Source organism: Pyrgilauda ruficollis, unplaced genomic scaffold (genome assembly GCF_017590135.1).
Source record: "Pyrgilauda ruficollis isolate IOZ18807 unplaced genomic scaffold, ASM1759013v1 scaffold24, whole genome shotgun sequence".
NCBI classification, from domain to species: domain Eukaryota; kingdom Metazoa; phylum Chordata; class Aves; order Passeriformes; family Passeridae; genus Pyrgilauda; species Pyrgilauda ruficollis.
In genome coordinates, this window is record NW_024523648.1 from 10,019,339 (window position 1) to 10,044,452 (window position 25,114).

The 25,114-nt window shown below is 41.7% G+C and overlaps 1 protein-coding gene across 2 annotated transcripts; it reads left to right on the top strand.

The window, feature by feature from the left end:
- Positions 1-2,190: 2,190 nt before the first annotated feature.
- On the top strand, positions 2,191-24,199 carry OPRM1 (opioid receptor mu 1). 2 transcript variants are annotated; one of them, XM_041469878.1, is made up of 4 exons: positions 2,191-2,627; positions 16,803-17,155; positions 18,129-18,649; positions 24,167-24,199. In XM_041469878.1, exons 1-4 carry the CDS (start codon positions 2,308-2,310, stop codon positions 24,197-24,199), a joined length of 1,227 nt encoding a protein of 408 aa, XP_041325812.1. In that variant the 5' UTR covers positions 2,191-2,307. The 2 variants fall into 2 exon arrangements, with proteins under 2 accessions (XP_041325812.1, XP_041325811.1); XM_041469877.1 differs by lacking the exon at positions 24,167-24,199 and adding an exon at positions 23,663-23,788.
- Positions 24,200-25,114: the final 915 nt, after the last annotated feature.

Below are 25,114 nucleotides of genomic sequence, written 5' to 3' on the forward strand. Positions count from 1 at the left end.
AATTATTTGAAGAAAGGGTCTCACACATTATTACACCCAAAATGCTCTTTACTATCTGAAAGCATTATTCTAAACATTTATTTCACATTGCCTATGCCCTTGTGAAATAACACTTCTAATAACTTTGCAAAGAGGTGCATTTAACTATCACTCCCCTACCCTGAAATTTTGCTCAATGAGGCCTGTCCTAAACAGGCTCAACTCCCAGGGCTTTTTGCCAGCCCTCTCTGCATCCTAAGTTTTCATCTGTGCCTGCCAAAAGGTTGATTTATTTGGGCATAATAATTTTTTTGTGTGCGTAATCACTTTTCTGTAAGCAGTCATAAAGACTTGTATATAGCACTCAATTTACCTTGGCATCTGTTTTTAAGGGGTTTTTTAAAGACATTTTAATGTAATTTTTATGTCATTTTTAATGCACAAAAGAGCCTTCTGATAGTTAGGATGATACAAATCTGGCTATGACACAAAACATGGAGTGGATCTCCTGGCAGCCTTGATTTTTGCTCCCCATCTTCCCCATCCCTTCCACAGCCAGGAACAGTTGTGTTCAAAGGGCTAAATACCAGTTGTGTACTTGTGGCTTACCTTAAACTCTTCTGATGGCTTTGGTGCAACAAAGGGCAAGAACAGAGAGAGGCTCCCACACTCTGTGCACATACCCAGAGATGAAAGTCTCTGAGAAAAGGCCAGTTTTAAAGCCTTGTTCCTCCTGCTCTGTGTATGACTATACTGCTACACTTCAGCAGGGGATAAAGAGGCAGTGTCTCTGACCATATAAAATCTCTGAGTTCTTGCTTTCATTTCCCCTTGTCCACAGCTTTTTCCAGAGACAAAAATAACTCCTATTCTAAAGCTCATCTTACATGCAATGCTAAATGGGCTCTCTCCTATGCAATGAACAATGCTGAAAATACTCTCTCTGGCCATGAGAGTATCTACTGAAAATGCCCATTAATAGCTTACTTGTTCTTCTCCTTCCATTTCACTTTAGAATGAAAAAAGGAATACAAATTCTCCATATCTGTATCCCTCTCAAAGTCCAGTGACGCCCCTTTCCTATTCCCTTATCTTCCTCCCCACAAATTATCAGATATACTTTGAAAGAGTGTGTGGTGAATTCTGCTACTCTTACCTGCCCTGAGCAGCACTGGTTCCCACTGCTTGTGGCACAAGAACATAGGTAACCCTTATACTAAGATGCCCGGGACTCTAAATCTTTCTCTTAGGTTGCATCTTGTTTCCTCCCCACTTTTGTCATTACCACTCCTGAAATAGCGGGAGGTGCTCTGCACAGGGTGAGCAGAATGAGTGCGCATCCATGATGAGGCAGCGGGAGCAATCACTGCTACTCTGTCACCTTCCTGTTCACCAGGAGTTGTTTTTTTTCTCCCTTACCAGGGATCTCTTCTGATTTCATTAGTGAGACAGTAAATGAGCTAAGTCCTAATAATCAGCCATCAGGCAGTCCTGCACCTCTGTACTCATTTGGAACAACTGATCAGGGAAAGGTGCCGGTGAAAACAAGCAGTGTGCGAATTAAGCACCCAGTAACAATGAGTGTACGGCTCGAGAACGATTTTGATGTCGTTCTTATCTGTGTTATCACATCTGATAACAATCACACCAACATCTAGGGGACAACATCCTTGCTCCTCTGAAAATCCTGAGGACCCATGAAATCCGAGTAATCTCTAAAGGATAATTCTGTTCATAACCACCCCTCCCAAAATGTTGCCGTAAAGTTTGTTACATTTTATTACAATGTTCTATTATCTCTATAATCACTGAGGGCATCGTTTTGCCAAGATCCCTCTCTCACTACGATAATCAGCCGTGCATTGATCTCCTCGCTGCACCGGCCTTTATCTCGCCAAGTCAGTCTCCCTCGGCTCTCTCTTTCCGATGTTTGCCACCGATGCCTGCGGCGCTGGGGCAAGGAACATTTTAAGCGCTTTGCCTTCAAGTGCCACCCGCAGGGGAGGCGAACACTGCCGGCGCGCGGCCCGCTGCCCCCCGCAGGTGCGCCCCGCTCGCCGCTGGGGGCGGCCGCCACCGCGTCCCGCCGGCCTGGGAGGAGCGGCGGCGGGCAGCGGGCGCGGGGAGGCGGCTCCCTCCGCTCCTGCGGACGCGGCCCCTCCTCCCGGCCCGCCCCGCCCGCCGCACACATGTGCCCGCACCCAGCGGCGGGGCGCGCCGTCGGGCCGGGCGGGTGCCGTCGCCTCGCCGACACCGCGCCAGCATCGCGGCGCGCCGGGCGTCCCTCGGGCGCGGGGAGCGGGGGCCGCGCTGACGCCGCTGCGCGCCATGGCTGTCGCCTACCTGCTGGGCAACGGGTCCGCGCCGCTGCTCGCCGGCGCCCTGGAGGTCCCGTTCGCCGCCAACGCCTCCGCCTGCCGCCCTCCCGGGCCGCCCTGCCCGGCCTGGGGCAACGCCTCGGCGGCTCTGGGCTGGAACCGCTCCGAGCCCTGCGGCGGCGGCAATGGCAGCGCGGGCGGCGGCGGGCCCTGCGCGCCCGCGGGCGGCGGCCCCTCCGTGGTCACCGCCATCGCCATCATGGCCCTCTACTCCGTGGTCTGCGTCGTGGGGCTCTTCGGCAACTTCTTGGTCATGTATGTCATCGTCAGGTGAGTGCCGCCCTGCCCCGCCCCGCAGCCCACGGCCGCTGCCGTCGGGGCGGAACCCCGCCGCCCGGAGCCGGGATGCGGGACGGTGTCCGGGCGGGGATGCTGCGCTCCCCTCCGCCGGGCAGCGCGCAGAGGGGCGCACTAAGGGGTGCGGACGGGCGCCGGCCCCCGCGGGAAAGGGAAGGAGGCTTTTGATAAAAAGCCGGAGCGGGTGACGGTGGAAGAGAAACTTGCGGTGGAGCAGTGAGGGGCGGCCGGTCCGTCAGAAACCGCTGCCCGTCCGAGCATGTTCTAAGGACCCTCCGAGCTGCCCACCTCTGCGGGCGGCTCTGGCAAACGGGGTCTGAATCCCGGACTTGTCCCCTAAGGAGCGAGGATTTAAAGGGACTGTAGCCGCTGCCTGTGAGCGTGTACGGGTGCGGGGTGGTGCGCGGATACGGGGTGGTACACGGATAGCCGGTACGCATCCCCCTGTCTTTCCACCCACCTCTCCCAAATGCACGAACAAAATGTAAATGGCACCGCGGTTAAACGCTTTTCTGTGATCGTGTTTGGAGGTCCTCTGCCTCATGTCTAGATCTATATGTGTATATTTATATATGGTTATAGACATACATGCGCATACACGTGTATAAATAGGTATGCCGTGATCGCTACCGCTTTTTGTAATCCCGGCGTTCCGACTCTGCTCCGGTACTTCGCAACTTTCTCGCCCGCAAGAGAAAAAGCCCCCAGTGGCGTGTTACAGATCAGATCACGCGCGATAAATCCATTGCCCGTAAATGAGCGGAAAACGAGCGAGGGGGAGATGAGAGAAGCTCCCTTGCCGGCCTGGCAGCGGAGCTGGGCAGGTGGCTTCCGTGGGGGAACACTGCCACCTCCCGGGAGCGACGGGCCGGCAGCGGGACGGCGGGGCGCGACAGGACGGGGCCGACAGAGCTCATCTCCCTTCCTGGCTGCTCGTCCATTGAGCCCTGGAGAGCCCAGCGGGCGCTTTTAAGGGGGGAGATAGGGGTGGCCCAGGGGCGCGCTCCGTTCCTGTCAAGGCAGCCCCAGCACTTCCATTTTCCCCCCCGTCTGGAGCGTCCGTTCTCCCTTTGAGCTCTGCGTTCCCCGAGGAGCCGGGGTTGTCTCTTGGCACCGCTGGCAAACCCGCGGCCCCGGGCGGCTTTGCGGTGCGCGGGAGCAGCGCAAGCAGTGGCAGCTGTGGGAAGCCGGGGGTGAGGGTCGCGGTCACGGTGGGGTGTTGCAGCAGGATGGAGGATGCATAATAGGAGGCACGTGTTAGGGATGTCACTGCAAAGCCTGTGCAGCTGGTAGACCTAGCGGGAACACAAGTGATATCCATCTGTGGTTCAGACTGGAGCAGTTCAGAAGCCTTGTGGGTTTAGCTGTGCTTTAAGAGGCTGCGTGCACAGAGCTGGGGAGATTGTCTTCTGTCTTGTGGTTTTGGTCAGTCTGAAACTCAAGCTGTCTGTGTGAGGATACATCTGCAGAAAGGCTGCTGAGTGGGGGCACGACTGCAATCACCATAGCAGCGTTGAATGCATTCCTCTGGGAGGAAAAGCAGATGCACAGTGTAACAGAGACAGGATAGCTGTCAGCAGAGAAATATGCCGCAGCTTGTCCCTGGAATTATGTATTTATTATCCTGGGCATAACCCTTACTAGGTTCATATTTCTTACAGTAATTAATTGAATTACACTTGCACCACAAAGCCAAATCTAATGAGGCACTTGTATTTAGATTCCTATCTAAAGAAAGCATCTTTCCCTGAGATGACATCTTACAAACAAAAGCCAAAAGCAATCGGAGAAAGCAAAAATGTATTTTCATTTTACAGAAGAAAACACAAATTAGGTGGCTTGTCCAAAAACATCAGGAATTTTATGGCAAACCCCACATCTCCTGTGCAAGAACAGCTTTTGGTATGACAGAATTCTTTCCCAATTAACACCACAGCTGTTTAGCAATGGGTATGACAAGGAATTTACATGCTAATGGCTGAATAGGATCTGTGGCTTAAGCACCATAAAAACACATTCCCTTTCTGTGCTTCTCTGCACGTGTAGTATATCTGTTCAGCAATAGGGAACTTAGTGATTTAGTTTCTGCTGGAAGCTGTACTAGCTTGAAAGTGTTTCAAATCATAGAATATGATGAAATGTGCTCACATTCATGCCTCCTTGCATCCAACTACATGTAAGAGGCCAAAGTTTCACTGGATTGAATTTGTCATCATATAAAACTTCCCTTCTTTATTTGCCTTTCCCATCACGCCTGCTCAGGAAGAACAAAACATTGAACTTCAAATTAATTGTGAGAGGAATTGAGGCTACTAAAAATTAGGATTTTTGAGTAGTATTGGTACCTAGTTTGTCTTGAAAATACTAGGAGTTGGGAGGTAGGTGCATAGATGTTTGAAACTGTCCTGCTCATCTTTCAGAGTCCAGCCCCAGTGAAAGCAACAGTGACTTCAGATCAAATGTACTGCATGCTAACATCTCTTGCTTGGTTTCTTTGGAAATAGTTTTAAAATAATTATATTGTTCTTATAAACATTATTACTCTTAAAATTTTTCCACATGAGGCAAATCCAGGAGTTTGGAGCCAGAGCTGTGCAAGTGCTGGCCTGACAGGGAACTATCGTTATCACTCAACAATGCCACCCTGCTATCTCTGCTGGGGCACACAGAGGTCAGAAAGCAGATATGTGCAAGGAGGAGTTAGAAATGTATTGTGATTATCAATGTGAAAAGAAGCCTCCTTGTGCAAAGCAGACTGACCAAATGCATTCCAAGATTTCCAATTTATATACATTATGTTATAATTAATGTATTCTCATCCCTCATTCTTCCAGATGGTTCCTGTTCAGCTGAATGCTTTCATCCTTGAATTAATATTTGCATGTTTTATATGTAGCGTGTGAGGCTTAACCTCATGTTGCTATCACTGAAGTGTTTCCTTTCTCAAGTACCAAAAAATGCCTTCAAGTGACAGCAGTAGTAGTATAATAGGTTTTACTGCTAGCCATGAATTTCCTGTAACCTGAAAAAAAATCTATCGATAATTTTTCATTATCTGTTTTCCTCATGTGCTTTGTGTAAGTGGAAATTACTGGTATGAATACAATGTCATTATGGCTATATCAACAGCAAATGCTACTTCTACCTGCTGTGGAGTACAAGAAGACAGTGTGCAATTAGTACCATGTGACATTGAATTAATTTACACAGTAATCCAAAGGCTTTTCTAGCTTTCTCATTGAGTTGGTGGGATATTAATCTCACAATTAGAGTGGAAATAAGAATATGCCTTGTGATTAAGGCAATATGCTAGAAAGCTGCAATAGATCCTCGATGAAAATTTTAAGCATCGCAGGTCTGGAACAGAGGAATAGCTGAATAGCTCACAGAGGCCCCGGTCTTCCACAATCCAAATGCTCCAGGAGAACTGTAATTCCACCAACAGCCGCTGAAGTCACTCAAGTTCAGAGTGATTCCTCATTTGTTTTGCTATAAATTTTTCACATACCATAAACAAAGAGGTCTCAGGTTCTCTGCAATCCTTTGTAGAGAAAGGAAGTGTCTTGTTTCATTGAGTAAATTATTACACTGCTTTAAAGAAAAAAAAAAAGGCAAACAGAGAAAGAAGTCAAAGAAATCCTCTCTCTGAAATCAAGAGAAATCATTCTGCTCAACAACCTCTTAATAGTGTTTTGAAAAAAAAAAAAGCTGTGGATGAAGCATCATCTAATCTGGAAAGGCTGTGCAGCACTGAAAACTCTGGTTCAGCTGAGTTCACTTACAATTCAGAAAAACTCTTTTATAAAGTAGAACAGACTTAGAGTTGAAATTTCAGTTGTAGAAATAATTGATATCCCCAGAGGAATAAATATTCTCACACATGTGCACACAAGAGTGGAGTCTTTTTAGAGAAAAAAAAATCTGGAAATTATCTCAGGCTTGAAAGTGGGTGAAGCAAAACAAGTGTTTCTGAAAAATAGGTTCTTTGGAAGGTGACATGGTGTTATGAATGTTGTATGTAATGTGACCTTCAGCATCTTTTGTAGCAGCACGGATCAGGGAGCTTAGAAACCAAGAAATGCATAAAATTCCTGTTTTTCTTTCCTGTCCCCAGCCTCATGAACCTCTCTGCATATGCACAGCGTTGCTTGTGTGAGTGTGTGTCCTGCCTCTTCCACTAACTGCAAAGATCCGCCCCCGTGCTAAGAGCTGAAAGCCTCAGCAGCCTTATCCAGTCATGTCAATTATGAATTCATACAGCTCACAGCACCAGCCAGAGAGGATCTGGGGACAGAACTGAGGGAGCACTCTTGGGCAGGAGCAGCAGAGGAGCTGAATTAAACCAGCAGCATAGCAAGGGGGTGACCCTCAGCATCCTGCCTTACAGAAAGGCAGGTGTCCCTGTTTGCATACTGTTTGTGACAGCGTTTGCCAACCTTTGCTAGTGGGTAAATGTTTAACTAGCAAGCAGCTTCCCTCCCTCCCCCAAGATGAAGGAAAGAAGACAGATAAAATGGAATGTATACCTTTATATTCTTTTTTTTTAAATTATGTTTTTACAGACATGGTGAAAATTTGACCAAAAATACATGAGGCTGCAACCTGGCGGTAACACCCATCTCGCTGAGGAAGCAGAGACACCTGAGGGATGAGTGAGAGCTCTGCACCCCCAGACTCCTCTCCAGACCCTGTGCCTGGCCCCAGTCCCAGTGAACTCCTGCACACAGGACAGCGTGCCAGGCCCAGGTGCACAGACCCTCTGGCTCTGCTAGTGCCTACCACCAGGCAGTTCTGGGCAGCAAACAACCCTTCTCACTCAATTTGCCTGTAAAAAGCTGTTTGATCCCACTGTAGTTTTCCTAGAGTGACATTATGGTAGTGGCCCCCATGATAAAATAGTGTTAAACACTTCCTCGGTTTTTTTTGGGTTTTTTTATTTCTTTATAAAAATAATCAAAAGTTACCAACTTTTCAAGGATTTAGTAAGGGCAGAAAAATACTGTAGGCACATATTGCTTACATTACATAATTACTAGTAAGCTAATGACTAATGAGCTATTTAGCTAACATAATCCTGAAGTAATGCTTTATTTCATTTTAATTTATAATGTTTTCCCAAACCATTGAGCGTAACTTTTGCTGAACACTGTGGATATCTTTTATAACTTTCTTAGATCAAAAGGTGGCATATTTACAAAAATCTCAAACATTTGGTGCAAGTCCAAATGTCACAGAATCATAATGTAGCTTTTTAGCTTCTTTTCTAGCCATTGCCACCAGCTGGTGTTTAGTCACAGAGAGGAAAAAAATAGGGGCAAAACTGTGTGTGTCTCCTTCTAATAGACTTTTAGACTGCAGAGAGTTTCTGAGCTGCACTTTGTGTCAGCATTTATTCAGTAGCTTTTTGTGGATGTTTCTAACATGCAGCACTCCCCCAAAAAATGAGGATCAAAAATAAGATTAGAAGAAGAAGGTCACAAAGATTGCCACTACTAAGCAAAGTTGCTTGAAAACAAACGTGAAGCATTTTTATGGATTACAATTTGGTTTTTTTTAAGCTTAGTATTATAAGATGGTTGTTGTAGAGATCTTCATTAACAGACATTATCAAAAAATTATTTGTTTTCATTATGATTCCAAGTGAAAACAAGATTTCAATGCTTGATAAGTCTCTTCAAAATACAAATCCACTCTTGTAACTATATTTTTAAAAAATACAAAAGCAACTATTTTCTGAATTGTTGTGCTTAACCTGATCTCAAAGAAAGCTCTTTTTATAACCATCTGTGTCTTCTTTGGTTTATATAATGAAGTTTGGGTTTATGGTATTGAAAGTGGGAATATTGTAATTATCTTTCAAAGACCTCTAGTCCTTTTTGGAAGTGGGCTTTTAATGATGTTCACTATCAAGGAGTTCCACAGCTTAAACAAGTTGTGATAAGCATTCTCATTCATCCATTTAATGTTAAACACTTCTAAATTTTATTTATATTTCCCTTTGAATTTACATGATGAAAAAAGGTAGGGATGACGCACCATAGCTAATCAAATAACTGTGAAGGACATGAAATAGATTTTTTCCACCTTCTTACTGAGAAGTGTTCAATTATCAGCTATAAGATCTTGTATCTCAGATCAAGAATAAAACTTCAGAACAAAAATGTTTGTGTAAAATGGAACATCTCCTCATCGTGTTGTGTGGAGCAGTTCCAACTGAGTGATGTCTCTTTTTTAAGGGGGAACAGGGAGCAGCAGTTGTCACAGTGCTAATCTTCAGCCCTGGGATGTGCTGCCCCTGTAGAAAAATCATCTAATGAGCCAATTACCCGAATCACTCTCATAAGATTGTGGTCTTAGGAGCCACAGTCTCAGATACAATCTCATCCTTGTCATGTAGAGACTGAGTCCATGATTTCCAGTACTTTTGATTTGGTCTCCTCACATAACACATAGCTGTGCTCCTTCTTTCTCTCCTGCCAGCTTCCACCATTGCTTGCTTTCCCCTTCTCCCCACATCACAGGCAAGCCTTCCTCCGCGTTTATTCTCTCTAATTCCTTTGTCTCACCTCTGTCGCTCCTTTCCAGATCACACTCAACAGCTTCACCAGAAGATCCCAATCTCCTGCATGCTAGAGGCCATACCTTGTATACCTGGTGGTACTTTGGTCTGTACAGTCTGTGTATGGCCTGGCCTCCAGCCCCATGACACCTCCCTGCTACCCTCTGACCAGGGACATTGATTACCTGTTGTTCCCTACCACACCTTTAGGGATCTCACATCTGCTACCATTAAAACTGGCTTCAAAGGCTTTCCTGCCAGCTTCCCTGCTGACCAGGCATATTTCATGTATAGTCCTTATCTCAGGTGATCAGTCTACAGATCAGGAGGAGGGTACCAGCACCTGGAAACCAGACAAACTAGCTGACAACGTGTCCCCTCTAGGAAAATGTCACCACATTGTCTGTTATCAGAGGTGTAGTGTCAGCAGTTTTCCTCTCAGTCACACTTCCCTGAAGGCAGAGGGGAAAAAGTCAAATTGAATATACTGACAGTTTTCCTTTATATGTCTTCCTAGCAAAGCAAAACCTTCAACAATAAGCACCTGCTGCTGGATAATGGAAGTACATTGAAGTTAGCCTTTTAGCACCATTGATTTATTTCAGAGAGATATGTTACACAATAACCATGAAAGCAATGACCTTTATTGGAGACCCATATATGCCTCAGCCCCAGGCAAACAGAGACTCAAATAAAAGTGGTTTGACAAACAGGCCAGATTAAGTTCTGAAATAATTGGCAGGTAATTTTCCCCCTGTTCAACTAGGCTGGAAGGGAAGGAACTGTACCAGCAGATGACTGTTTGGGCACTGAAGCATACTTATTACTGTCATTTGTTTTTTTATCATTAAGTAGCTTTTTATGATGTCTGGGAAAAGCTTATTTTATTCTCTCCGTGTGAGGACTAAACTAACTGGCTTAAACTAAATAGCAGAAAGAAAACTTCTACATTATGCCTTTCAGTAGCCAAAACAATAAAATCAGGAAGAGCCACAAAGACAGCAGCAAGTCATTTTTAGTCCGAAGTCCATCACAGGAAAACAGGATGAGTCAGATACCCTCACAACTCCACATCATTTCCCAAAAGACTGGCACTGAAGAGTAAAGGTGACTCTGCCTAAAAGGCTTTTGTTTAGCTCACCCCCTGCCAAAGCTGAGGTATGAGATAAAATTCCTCATGGGTTCTGAGCACAAGAAAAATGGTCCTGAGCTGGTGCTACTTTCCAGGAGGTAATGTGTTCTGCTTGCTTCTCCTGCATCCTGTAGGCAAATACTGCTGGATATGCACGTGCCTTGGCACTGTCCTGATGAGAGGAAGGGATAAGCTGGGAAGTCAAAGATGCTAAAAAGGTAACCCGAGGGAAGTAAACTTTGGTGACATTCTGGCCAAATCTCATTTGAATTGAGAGGGAGAATAAAGTGACAAAGCAGTGGGAAAAAAAATTGTCAGGGAGAAAAGAGGTAGCAACTGAAGCAAGTACAGTCCAGCAGTTCCCTGCCCTGTGCTCAGGCCCACACTGACCACATACACTCTCAGACTCCTTCGGAAAATGGACACCCAGTGAGTGAAGAAAGGAGAGAAAGCTGCTCCAGAACAACGTATGTGACGTATGACCGAGTATATCAAATAACTTCTTTGATCTTAGATCTAATGCACTTCCTCAGTATGTCATGACTTGACATCTAAGTGATGGCCAGTATTTTTCATCTCTAATTAAACCAAAGTAGTGACTGGGTAGTGCTGTGCTGGGAGTCAGGATGCAAGACTTTAACAGGAGGGAGCAGCAACTGCTTCTGTCTTTCTTGAAGGCAGCAAAAGCTTCCTCACTCCCCCATTTCAGTTTTTACTCCCAAACTCAGGATGGGTGCAGGAAGTAAGTGAACGTGATGCAAATTGCACAATTTCATTGCAACCAAGTGTGAATGCTTTCAGCTCTATTATACCTGCTTATGGTTTTGTATAGTTTTTCAATTTGTTGGTTTGGTTCACTCAGGGCTTACTGTGTTTAAATTACAGCCTTGTATAAGATCTCTTTAGTAGAATATGCATCAAAAGGATGCAGAGGTTGTTAACCACAAGATGGCACCTCTAATCTGGGTGGCCTTACTACCTAATAACCTATCAGGGTTGTGCACAAATTTATGGTGCTTGTAGTCAGAGATGAAATTAAATGGCTTAAGGAAAAAGCATTCAGAAGTACCCATTAATAGAAAAATCAAAGACTTACATTTTCAAGGTAATTAAATCATGTGTTCACAGACAGGAAGATTAGACCTATCCAGAATATATGACTTCAAAACTTTTAATAGGTTACAACCTGCCACAGCACACATCACAGCTGTGGCTGAGATACACTATGGGTCTCTCACTCTATGGACACCCATTACCTTGGGAAGAAAAGGATAATAAAATAAATAATGTCAATAAAGTCCATCATTTGAGACCCTTTAGCTCAAAGGTACTTCCCAGAATGTGGCTTAAGACTTCATTTCAGTGTTAAATATTAAAACTGGATTGGCAGACTGAAAAATTTTTCAGGGTTTTACAGACCACCTTGAGTAGGTCATGACTTTGTTCAAAGCTTTAAGGGCTCAAGAAAAATTGAAAGTACCTGATATCTCAAGAAAACATGCCAAAAAAAATCCCTTTTTCCTACTGTTTTTGAGTTGTATATACAAGGTGCACCAGAACAGTCATGAGGAAAAAAATTTAAATTGATTCAACTTGGCATACTTCACATGATTTTAATCTTCCCACCCAAGGCAACCTCAACTAATCTAATGTATGCACATAATGATTCTTCATTTGTTTAACAAGTCATTTATGCAAGAAGAACATGAATTTGAAATGCTAACCTAATTTCCAGCATCAAGAAGAGTTATGTCAGGTTGTCTGTATGCAAGACCTAACTGTTGGCTGTTGTTTCTTTCAGCAGCCAAACCATTTTTGAGAGTGACTGCTTTCTGCAGTGAATCTCCAGTGATTTTGTCCAGTTTTTCGTGTATTTTGCACTGAACTTAAACACAAATCTTGAAGTAGTCTTTGTCTCCAAATTAGCATTCTGTAGGCAAAACCTTGCATGCCTTTGTGTTGCTGAAAGTAATTATTACCAGTCTGTTATCGACCAGCCCATTTCCTAAGTGCAAAAGACTTTCTGCTTTCCTCCTTATTGATGTTATTCAGTGAGGAAATTTTTCAAATTAATTTGTAATGTTATGTATTATTTTGAGCTGCATCATTATCGTTAATAATAATTATTATTATAATATAATGATTTATCATTATTATTATTGGTTTTGTTGTTGGTACTATTATTATTATTATACTCTGTATTACATTGGACATTGGATAAATGTGGACCTCTCTAGCTTCTTTGCACCAGCCCAGTGGTCCAAGGATGCTGTAAAGCTGATCTGATCCAGAAGGGCAAAAGGCTTTGAAGGAGGGGATATCTCAACAATCCACATGGATGTAAACCACTTGGCCAGTGGTTTACAGGGAGCAGTATAGGGACATGACTACATTAGTTGTATAGACCACAGTAGCAGTATAAAAAGTCTGTAAGGCTTAAATAAGGTATGATGCAAACTAAAGATTGCATTAAATGTCAAGAAGCTTAAAAGAAGAGACTCTTAAAAAATATTTGAAGGTGGTAATTAAACTGTTGAAGTGGACAGGCCAGAAACAGGGCTGTGGCAAGTGTCTTTGCAGAGTCACAAACATGCTCACATCTCTCCTGTTGCATGAGAAGTGGAAGGGAAGGTGCTCCTGGCTCCTGTCCAAGGTGCCATTACCCTTGGGAGCTAGAGTGTCTCTGAGGTTAATCTGGTGAGTTTTGTTTGGTCTACAAACCCTGAGTGGCCCATGGGCAGGCAGTTGAGGGGTCCATTTCAAGACTTTCTGTCAATCCTTGAATGCTAGGAATATGGTGACTGTGTGAGTCTTTTATTCACGGGGTTCCCAGACGAAGGAAGAAATTATGAATCTGACTCCATGTTCTTAGAAAGCTAATTTATTGTTTTGTTATCTGTATTATATTAAAGAATACTAAACAAAACTATACTAAACTATACTAAAGAGTACAGAAAAGATACAGACAGAAGGCTAAAAGATAATTCAGAAAAACTTGTGACTCTCTCCAGAGCCCCGACACAGCTTGACCCTGATTGGCCAATAAGTCAAAACAATTCACATGAAACCAATGAAACAAGCACCTGTTGGATAAACAATCTCCAAACACATTCCAAAGCAGCAAAACACAGGAGAAGCAAATGAGATAATATTGTTTTCCTTTTTCTCTGAGGCTTCTCAGCTTCCCAGGAGAAGAATCCTGGGCAAGGGGATTTTTCCAGAAAATATGACTGCCACAATCTGAGCTGAATTGTCACTCTTTTCTCCATTTCTTTTTCTTATTCCAAGCAAATCTCAGTTGAGTGGACCTGTACAGCTCACGTCTTCAAACTTGAAGTCTACTTAAAAGCTTTGTAAGATTGAAGATAAAGACAAGGCTGAGCTTTCCCTAAAAAATTAGGCAGATATAAAGTGTGTTCTTACTGTTGTAAACCTGATTTATCTTCTACTATTACCAGCAAAATAACAGTTTGTGAACAGATATTTTATGATACAAAACCTGCACTGAGGAATTAGAAGGGGTATACTAGTAGGTGCCAGCATTTATAATGAGCATAATTAATTTGGATATATACCAAGAGCAGTATTGCACTAAATATTCAAAAAAGACCCCTGATTCATCATATTTTAATAGTCTTTTCATTGCAGAGTTGTAGAATAAAAGTAAGGCCACCCAAAGCCAACTTCTGCCTTCACTTGCAACCTTGCTCTTTGTTGTGCACAATTTAATAAGCTTGATGTTTTAGATTATGAAATTTCAATGTAAACTAAATACCAGTATTCAGATTTTCATGAGTTTGCAATTAAGATTTTTTTCTCAAACGTCTATTAAGTTTTAGATTCTCTAGTAAGTTTGAATGAAAGTGTGAAAGCAGCACACTTAAAAGACTGCATTTATAAATTTTGGTATTGCATTATAAATTTTGGTATTACTGCGTCCCTCTCGACTGTAGAAATCGCATCACTTATACATCTGTGTCTGGATAATGGAAATGTTTGTTCTGCTTGTTCAAATAGGTAGACTTAGCAAAAAGTATAATAGCAGCTAAGATCAAGACTTTGAAAAGCTTCATTATGATTGACTGTTAGTTTCCATGCTGTTAAAATTATGTTTAATCAATTGCTTTGGTATTTATTTGTTCATGCCAAAAAATAATCCTGGGGACACTAATAATCTACTTATTTGGAAAAATACATGTTTTGCAAAATGTACCTTGTGGAAATAAGCCCCTTATAAAATCTTTAAATATTTTGTACAGAGAAATGCCCATAGAATTCACTGAAAAGAATATTGTGAATTTCAATAGGCTTTTGTTGATTAGGCAGCAGGTGGAGGTAAACACTTTCTATCACCGTAAGAGCTCTGCTTCTATTCATTGCAAGAACAGCATGATTAGAAGTCCAAGATTACAGAGTACATCGAGCAAAACCCTTCACTAATGGTCTATAGAGACCATTAAACAAAGCAAGTCCAAGAACTTTTAAACTTGAACTGGCAATAAAAATTAGATGGCAAAACTGAAAAATATGCAGCATTTAAGTGGGATAAGGCCCATGACCAGTGAAGGAACTTTATTCTATTTATTCAGAGTGTTTTCCTGTCATGCTAACCCAAAAGTCATTTACATATTGGTTGATGGTTTGGGCTTTATTGCTGCGTTAAATCATAATGTCTTTGATTACTGCTAACAAAACATTGTCGTTATTATCTGACAGTGCAGTCTCCAGACAGACCTGTCCTGGAATCACATGTGATGGCAGCAGCACTGAGCAGCATTCCCAAATGTGCTTTCTTGTCCATCTGTGAAAAAGGCAGGCAGTCATCTAAGGTCTGAGCAGGGATCAGCAGCCTGGGTGAGGGCACAGAATCCTTGTCACCTTTGAGAGCCACTTCCCCTCTGTCACTGTCCTGGCCTGAGCAGATCAGGTGGGAGCAAGCTGGATATGTCTGCTCACAAGGCAATCAAGCCTTCAGGTCAGCTCTGGACAAACCTTCAGCTACTCCTGCATATCTCAGACCTTTGGAGAGATATTCATTTTGATAAACCACAGGGCTTAGTACCGGATAATATTAAAAGGAGAATATAAATGTTGCTGCTTTCATTCTCATCTGGAAGATTCTCCAGCAAATTGCCCAGGAAATATTTTCTTCTCCTTCCAAAGGGTTTTTAGAAACTTAGCTTTTATTGTGTACCTCTCCCACACTGCAACCCTGTACATTTTCCCCATTTTCCAGAAGAGAGACTTGTAGAAGCTTGCAGCATCTACCTCCTCCTGTGTTAGTTACAAACTTGTTATATAAATGGAGTAAGGAAAGTTTTTACGGGACTTTCACATTATGGAGTTTATTTACATCTTGAAAGTATCATATTCAGATCATACTTTCTCAAGGTATCAATCAAGATAGTGTTTGAATCTACTTGAAAATCTGTTTTTAAAAACCACCCTAAATTGAAATTAGGATTGTTAGTGTCTTCTCATGCACCGTGCTAAAAATGAGAGAACAGATCCAGTACCAATTACTTCAAATGTTTATCATAAAAGCTTTCTAGGTCCATTCAACATGAAGTCTGCATTTCTGCGCACCCTACCAAAGAAAAGTTCCAAATGTGCATTCCCTACACAATCCTTTCATTGGGATTTTTTGCAACTGACTCATGTTCTGAAGAAATCTAACTCAGAGATAAAACCCACAAAATTATGTATTTTACATTTTGTTTTCCCTAGCAGGTTCCCCGACAGGTCTTTGGAAATGATCTAGTCCTCTTGAAAAGCACTCCATAAATTGTAAAATATTTGATCAAACACTCTTCTTATTAGTTTTGCAGGAATGGAAGGAAGTTTCATCAAAAGAGCAAGCCATCTGACCCCCCCTAAACTGAAGCAGCCCCAGGGCCCAGCAATCTCAGCAGCAGTGAGGGCAGCATGTCCAGGAACATTACTTAAATTGAAACTTTTTTTGTACCACTGCAAAAGTACAGCATCCACATTAAAAATGGGTCTCAAGTGCTGCTCATTTGGAATGACACCATTACTACTTCACAACCTAGAAATGAATTTTCTATTTCTACAGAACATAGTTATGATATTTGGCATGACATCAGCAGGTACAGAAAATCTGTCCATGTAGTACAGTATCTGATCTGTAAACATACCATTTTTTCATCTTCTCAATTCATTAGCATCTCTAATATTGTTTCTTCTGTGTGTATCTTCTTCTTCTGCACAAGTTAAGTTAATCTTTCCTTCCTTACACCCTTTAGCTGATGTCTCACTGAACTGCTAACATGGAGGTGAATCATAGCATAGTCATTTCTTTAAAACAGGAAATGTGATCTTTGACAGTATCTAGCACATTATTTTACAGACGCTTTTTATAGATGATGCACTGAATTAAGTTTTATTTAACAATGTCGGTTGTGGTCATTCACATGCTCTGCCAATTTTTTTATCCTAGGTACACGAAAATGAAGACTGCCACCAACATCTATATTTTCAATCTTGCGTTGGCAGATGCCCTAGCAACAAGTACTCTGCCATTCCAGAGTGTGAATTACTTGATGGGAACCTGGCCATTTGGTACCATCCTCTGTAAGATTGTTATATCCATAGATTACTACAATATGTTCACCAGTATCTTCACACTCTGCACCATGAGTGTGGATCGCTACGTGGCTGTTTGCCACCCAGTTAAGGCCCTTGATTTCCGCACTCCCCGGAATGCCAAAATTGTCAATGTCTGCAACTGGATTCTTTCCTCTGCCATTGGCCTGCCAGTCATGTTCATGGCAACTACTAAATATAGGCATGGTAAGTCTGGCTTTCATTCCTAAATTGAGTACTCTACATTTAAACTCCTTTCTGCATTGTTTCACTGTAGTGTAGAGGCGTTGAATTAATCTCTGACCTCCAACCTGTGTAAAGCAAGTATCAGTGCAAATGAACCCCTTCAACAATTTTACATCTGGCTGTAGTTGATTGGACATGCAGTGCATGTGATCTGTGTTTTACAACAAGCAGCTCCAGCTCCTTCAGTGGACCCGTGCAAGTCTTGATGTCCCACTTGGTTGTCCCACTGTCCCACTGTAGTGTTTGGAAAAGCCAATCTGTGCCTGCCTGCCTTCTGCTGTGGGGCAGTTCTGCACTTCCCTTCAGCACAGGAGCCTGTGCTTTACCCAGGATACTCCCACTGGGAAGCTGGCAGTCATAGATATGTTACTGCCTGTTTGGCAGGACATGCATGATACAGAGCAGAGAGCATGTTCTGGACCACTGGTGCTCCAAGACATTCCATAAAGGGGCAGTGGCAGCATGTCAGCATAAATCCAGATCCTCTACAGTACATAGTTACCAAGTGTCGTGTCATTCTCTTCCCCTTTACCCTGAAATGCCCAAACTCTCAGCATATATAGTGGCTTAACAATCTTTCTTTTCACCATGTTTTATACTGAAAGTGAATATCAGTCACAGTTTAAGCATATATGACAATTCAACTCTTTTCCTTGTTTAGTATACATTAAATTCCAAGCCATAATATGCAAAAGTGAACTTGTTAATTTGGTTTTGTTTTCCTAAATTAACACTTCATGCATGTTTTGCAGCACTCTGTCCTACCAATGTTTGTGCAAATGACAGGTCACAGATTGCTTCATTTTCCTTGTTTACTTAGGTGTAAATTCTTCATATATTTGCTTCCTATGATACTTAATTAAAGAAAGGATTAAAGAAAAGCAAATGAAAAACTGACCTGACTGTTCTTCTCTGCTGTTTTCCTTTTCCTCAGGCTCAATTGACTGTACCCTTACATTCTCCCACCCTGCTTGGTACTGGGAGAACCTCCTGAAAATCTGTGTGTTCATCTTTGCCTTCATCATGCCAGTCCTGATCATTACGGTGTGTTACGGGCTGATGATTTTACGCCTGAAGAGCGTTCGCATGTTATCCGGCTCCAAAGAGAAGGACAGGAACCTGCGGAGAATCACAAGGATGGTTCTCGTAGTGGTGGCAGTGTTTATTGTCTGCTGGACTCCTATCCACATTTATGTTATCATTAAAGCCCTGGTCAACATCCCAGAAACTACTTTCCAGACTGTCTCCTGGCACTTCTGTATTGCTCTAGGGTATACAAATAGCTGCCTTAATCCAGTCCTTTATGCATTTCTAGATGAGAATTTCAAAAGGTGTTTCAGAGAGTTCTGCATCCCCACTTCCTCAACCATTGAGCAGCAAAACTCCACCCGAGTCCGACAAAACACTCGTGACCATGCTTCCACTGCCAACACTGTGGATAGGACTAACCACCAGGTATGACTAGCAGTGGAGATGTCATCTCTGGATCCAGGCCACCCGCTTGGAGATGACATGTGCTCTGAAGTTACCACTTACACTGATTTGTAGCTTTTGGAAGGTCTGAACACTTTCAAGGTTATATTTGAAACTGGTGTATGCATACACAGAGACCCCAGTCCTGCATGGTGCTAAGTTGTTCTCTGCCTTGCTTGATGCTCAGAAGCCTCAGAAGGGTTCTAAAGAGTACCTTGAGTGACTGGGTCCAGCGTGCATGCATGTACAAAGCACATTAAAAAAACAGTGTTTCACTTGCAAGGTGTTTGCAACAGGTTGAAAAACACAGATTTCCCTGTTCATACTCCTTGTCTGCTGATGGAGACAGGAGTGGGACAGAATACAGATCTCTCGTCTTTTCTTATTGCAACAGAGAATAAAAAGATAAAAAACTCTGCTTGTTCACTTTGATTGATGTACAAAGAAGGCCTACCTAGCCTTGTTTGTCCTGGAAGTCATGCAAGAGATAGACCAAGGCTTGTCTACATGCAGTTCTTGTGTCAGATAATTATGGGTGAATAAGGTGGGGTTAGATATGCATATATATGTATATATAGATATGAAAATATGTACACACATGTTAAATATTAATGTGCCATTTTGCCATTTCAGGTATACCAAGAAAATACCTTTTCCATGTAGAAAAAGCTTTTAAGAAGTAGGGATTTTATGGCACATCAGATAACAAGGGTTCTTTGTGGTTTTTTTATTCAGCCTATTTTTGCATCGTTTTTGCAAAGAAACTGTTTCGTACATGTTCAATATTCATAGTCCTGTGCTTAGTCTTGAGATTTTCCGAGCTTCATCTCTCAGCAAAACAGGAAAGCAAATCTTAACATTCATGAAAGTAATTCAAGCACATTGCAGTTGCTAAAAGAAGTTAGAGTTGTCTCTGTAATTCCTTAGAAATAAGAACAAAAGGCATAAGCCTGCTTCATTCCTTGCCGTATCACCTTTCAGCAATATACTCAGGTTGCTCATGCAACAGTTTCTCACTGCTGCCACTTCAGCCACAAGCTGGCTGCCTCCTCGAGATGCAAACTCAGTGGCTTCTTGTGAAAGCAGCTGCCTGACACTCAGCTGCTACCAGATAGCCCAAATAAGAGTATTCCCATCTCCAAGGAGACTAAACAGTAATTGCACCACAAAAGAGGAGGGAAGTCTAAAGGGAGAAGGGCTAAAGCGAGAAGCTTCATTGAGCATCAACAACTGGTGTTGTTCACCTGTGTCTGACTCATACATGCCACACTGTGGCCTGTGAAATCGGCACCTGCTCAGTCTGGTGGGGAAGCAGAACTGCCAAGCTTGGCATAGGTGCACATATGTATGTATGTATGTATGTATTGTAGTATTTACTAGGTGTAGCAAATTACTACATTCATCTGTTAATAATGCATTTGTAATCCTCAGTGGTGTCAATTTTGTGCATGTGTCTGACAGCAAGATTGTATTTCTGTCTAGTACAATTCCAGCTTTTTAGAGTGCAGTGTGCATGCACCCATTTTCTACATTTAGTTGTATCTCTTTATATTACTTCTAAGAGAGCTGTAGCCTTCTAAACTACCCATAGAAAAGATTAATACGTACTAGGTACTGCCTAGAGGCTGAATGGAATAAAATCTGTTTCCCTGAGCACTGAGCAAGCACAGAATAGAAGATGATGTTTCCCAGAGAGATCTACACCACCAAGAGAGACAGCCTGCTGGGGCAGGGATGGAGCAAGCAAGTGAAGTGATCTTGAGAGTGGCAATAAGGAGGAAACTAGTCCTATAGTTGGGTTCTTTGCTGGTTAGGGTTTGTTTTTTTCCTTCAGGGAATAGTGATGAAATAAATTAATTCTGAAGAAATCATGCATATGTAAAGAGCAGGGAAAGAAAGGACACTGAAGGGAGGGGGAGGTGAGAGGAAGAATGCTGAGGAGAGAGGGAAACATAAGGAATGAGATCCAAGTGAGGCAGTAGGATGGAAACTGAAGCAAAGAGCCAAGCTGCATGAAACAAAAAAGGTGTATGCAGAGCTGGAAGAAATTGTCTGACTGCTTTGATAGCTCTTCCCAGCAACTAACCATCAGTTTTCCCCAGAGCCAGGGAGAAGAAGCCAGCACTTGGTAGCTCAGGTCCTCATAGGTGGGTGGATAGGACTTTGCATGTTCGGGTATTTGAAAGACCCTGGAGTGGCCAACTCCCTTTCCCTCACCACCATCCCTGCAGTCCTGGCTTTGGCAGCTGCTGATGCCAGATGTGCTCCCTGACTGCTGACCTGGGCCTTCTCCCTGGAGTTCAGCTCAGCAGCTATTTTGGTACAATCTTTCTCACTCTCCACAATGTCCATGGAATACATTCACAGCAAGCCATGTTCAAAGCTTAATATTAAAGTTAATTTATCTTTTTTCTCTTGCAAACATTGCTGTAAGAAACATTTTTTGATGTCTGCTTTTATCAGAATGAGACACAAGATTGTTGAACTAATCTACACTAAAAATGTAATACGTAATATTTTTATATTATTATTTTAAACACAAAAGGCCCTACAGTGAATGCAGCTTTAGCTTTCAGAAAATAAAAAAGAAAATAAACCCCCAGACAAACAATATTTGCTCAGACAGTGAGATTCTCTAAATTCTATAGACAGGGTATTCTTTTTACAGGTAAGTGCTTTCTGTAAAAGAAAGTATAGCTTGTGTATCTGTTGATTGAGGTATACTGACAAGCTCTTTCTTGTATAGACAAGGCCTTGGAGAGCATTTGGTATGAATTCTAATTGCAAGGCTGTGTAGTACTTGGCACACTTCATACAATTTTCTAAGAAACAGGTGTTCTACAAGTTGCTTTTTTGCCAAGTGAGAATTCTTTTCTTCTGCTAAATGAGAACTGCAAGGCTCATCGCATAAGGCCTAACACTTAAAGCATTTAAAAGCATTTAGAATTAGAACACTCTTAAGTACTTAAATTGTTGGAAGGAACAACAGTGTCTTCTACCAGTTTAAAAGCACCAACAGGAAACATCATAAATATTCATATTATTCTGAGTTAATATAGTGGCCTTGGGCCTACTCTGTGGCTCCTTGGCATTATCAAAAAGGTCTAGATTAAGTGCTTATAATTTTCAGGAGGGTTTATGCAATCTTACAAGTGCATTTACAGGGAGAAGGATGTAATCTTGGGGGCAAAAAATGCTTGAAAAGCAAAACTGCTTTCTTTGAACTTTTCTCTATGACCAAGTATTGGCAAGGGAGGGGAATGAAGGACCAAATAGTAGCTTTTGCAAATGGCTGAGGGTTTTTGATGTTGTTAACATTTTAACTGATTCGTATCAAAATCTTGGCAAGTATATTGAAATGACTTTTACTTCAGATGCTCAGAGACTCTCTGCGTCAATATATCTCTGAGATTAAAAGAAGGTTTAATTTTTTTAATTTAAAATCAATTGATAGTTATTTTTCCCTGAAAAGTGAGTTTTTGGTAGTATCTATGTGTTAATAACTAAAAATCCTAAATAATTAGGGAAGTGGATTATTAATAATTATAGAAATCTGAGAAATTTAATTTGTTTCAGTGGATCAGTTTCTTTGTGACCCATTTTTTGTAGCTGCTTTTATAGCAGCTTCACCTGAATATATCCAAGCAATTAAAGAAATTATGTATAGGCACATCTTCAGGATGATTTAGTGTGTAACTCTTCTTTTCAATTTTAGCTTCTGATGCTTTTTTGTCAGCTACTGAAATGTCTAAATGCCCTAATGGAAACTGTAAATCCTCCCCATATGCTGAAAACGAGGCCTCAGATATGTTCAATAACAAAAGGCTCAGCCCTGAAAGTTTTGCCTTTACAGCCTGTTTTGGCAGCCACATGTGGAAATGATATTGGATTCAAGAGAAAGTTTTTGAGTTAAAACAAGGAAAAATTGAAAGCTAGTTTCACTTTGATTAAATGAAGAAAGTATTTTCTTACTGCTTAATTTTTCTTGTGCTATACGACCCACTGTGAACAAATGTGGGGAATGCTGGTGATTCCTGTTGCAGAAACATGAAAAAAATTGGGCAGCTTCTTGGCAGATTCACATCTACCTGTATTAACAGAGAATGGCCTGCCTATGTATTTTTAGGAAATTAATATTTCTCCTTTGTGAATTATACTGTATTTCAATAATAATTTTAAAGTACTGGTTTCTTAAAAAGCCCATTTCTGGCAAGATAGTGACATCTATAAAACATTTGTAATAGGTCCTTAAAACTGGCCTTTCTTTTGTAGCTGATACGCGTTGACACGGGCTCTTTGTGAATCTCCAGGCTCCATCCGTGTCTATGCCATTCCATAAACCCTTGATTTGCAGCGTCTCCCACCCAGCTCTCAAAAATTTGCTGAGCAAAAAGGAGTTGCAGCCTTTCAGGATGTGCCATGCAGCAAGCAGGCTTTCTTGATGAAAACATCTCTAGTGCTACCATGCCTACATGCAAGTAGGACTCAGCCTGGAGACTGTGGACACGCAAGGATGAGGGATTGTGAGTTTGTTTGCTGATAGAAGTCCACCTCACACAGAATTTAAGCTGGACTATAACTGAAAATCCAAAAGTTAGACACTGTTCTGATATGGAAATAGAATGTATTCAACTAAAGCGCTAATTCCCCTGTAACTGCTACAGAAAGAATACAGAGAGGGAGTGAAATTTTTCCATGCTCATGAAATTCATAGAGAGTTCCACTCTAGAAAGAACAACTGGCTTGATATGTAGTATATTCTAATTCTAATTCAAATTTCAGACCTACTAATGTTTCTTTGTGATCATTTCCTCTGTTGCTTCAGACAAAAGCACAGTCTTGCCTTACTCTGGGCTATGTGCTCAGCTTTATACATCAGAACAGTGGCTGCAAATGAGAAATAAATTCCTCCTAAAAAAAACACACACACTCTTACTAGTGGGTGGGATGATATCAAGCAATTGTTCATTGTATTTGCAATTTTTTTCCTTTCAGTTGGAACTTCAAGAAGCTGAAACTACTCCACTGCCGTGACAGGGTCTCCTGCTGCATGGCTCTCAGAGCAGTTGCCACTGCCACAGTGTGCTAGTGGGAACATGTAGGATATGCTTTCCCTCAAAAAAATACCACAGAGGAAAGTGCCTGCTTTTCCAGTCTGTCAAAAATTGCTTCTGCAATCTGCATTGCACTTAACAGAAACATGAAATGTTACAGTGAGCAGAGCCAGGAGATACGGGGGCCTTCCAGGCTCCAGTGTTCAAAGCAGTCCTGTTTACCAGGAGCACATACATTAGTCTAAAACAAAGCTACTGTGCCTGTAGCAACCTGACGCGCTCTTGGTAAGTTACAGTGGCGTTAAAACACATTGGCGACAAAAATTCAAAGGCTAGACAACTATAGTTGGAAAAATAAGGTGAGATTTTGAGGCTGGAAAATGATGGGATATGAAGTTGTAATACTGTTGGGTACACTCTATTTACTCTTAAAATTTATTTGTAGAGGTGTTTTCCGTGCAGGTCATTTACGTGCTGAAGTCTCGCGAGGTCATGTAGAACAACACATTTGTAGTTCAAGAGGTCTTCTCTTGCAAGGGTTGCATGTTCTGCAGTTTCAAAGGAAAATTTTTTTCAGTGATCCCTTAAAAAAAAAAAAAAAAAAAAAAAAAAAAAAACAAAAACAAAACACAACAAAAAAACCCTAAAAAAGCCTCCAAGCTTCATCTTCTGCTTCTATTTCACATAAATTTAAAAAATACTTTAAAATCAAAACAATGAGCTATCACTTTTTCTAAAAGAGATGAGTAAATCAAAGTATTCTACATTGTTATTGATTGTCAAATGATCCCCAAAATAGCGTAGATTAACATAAACTTCTTTGTGAATACAAATGTAGCTATAAGCCTGTCACAGCTTGCACAGGCTGATGATGTCTTCTCTTTCAAGTAGTTTCTCAAATTTCAGCTGCTATGTCAGCAGCATTTTCAATTAGTAAGTAAACAAAAGCCCTTATGTGAAGCACTTGGAGCAGTTAATGCATTAGACCTTTTTAAAAAAGAAATTTTAAAAAACAATTTGCTAGACATCTACTATTTCTTAAACAAACCCATAATGTGCTTGCTTTTCTAATTAACGTGATAGAGTCTGCATCTGCATTTTGTATTAGCTGCTAGAACACATTAAGATTTCAGGAAGAAACAATGTGCTGCAGCAAATGCCTTCTTAGCTGTTTTCTAGTATGAAGATTAGAAATATCTATGTAGATAATTCGTGGTTCAATGGTATTTTCTAGACATTGTTTGTTACTTGCTCTGTAAATAAATCATCAGTAGTTAACTGGAGGAAAATTGTACTTTGATGAATTTAAGTGTATTCTGAAATACAACTATATGGAACAGGGTTTTTTTGTTGTTTTTTTCTTTCTGCAGTCAAAATATATTTCTTATTTTCA

Coding starts and splice junctions, on each gene's coding strand:
- OPRM1 (XM_041469877.1), top strand. CDS start 2,308: ATGGCTGTCGCCTACCTGCTGGGCAACGGGTCCGCGCCGCTGCTCGCC. Junction 17,156..18,128: donor AACTACTAAATATAGGCATG/GTAAGTCTGGCT, acceptor CCTTTTCCTCAG/GCTCAATTGACTGTACCCTT. Junction 18,650..23,662: donor TGGATAGGACTAACCACCAG/GTATGACTAGCA, acceptor TTTTCCTTTCAG/TTGGAACTTCAAGAAGCTGA.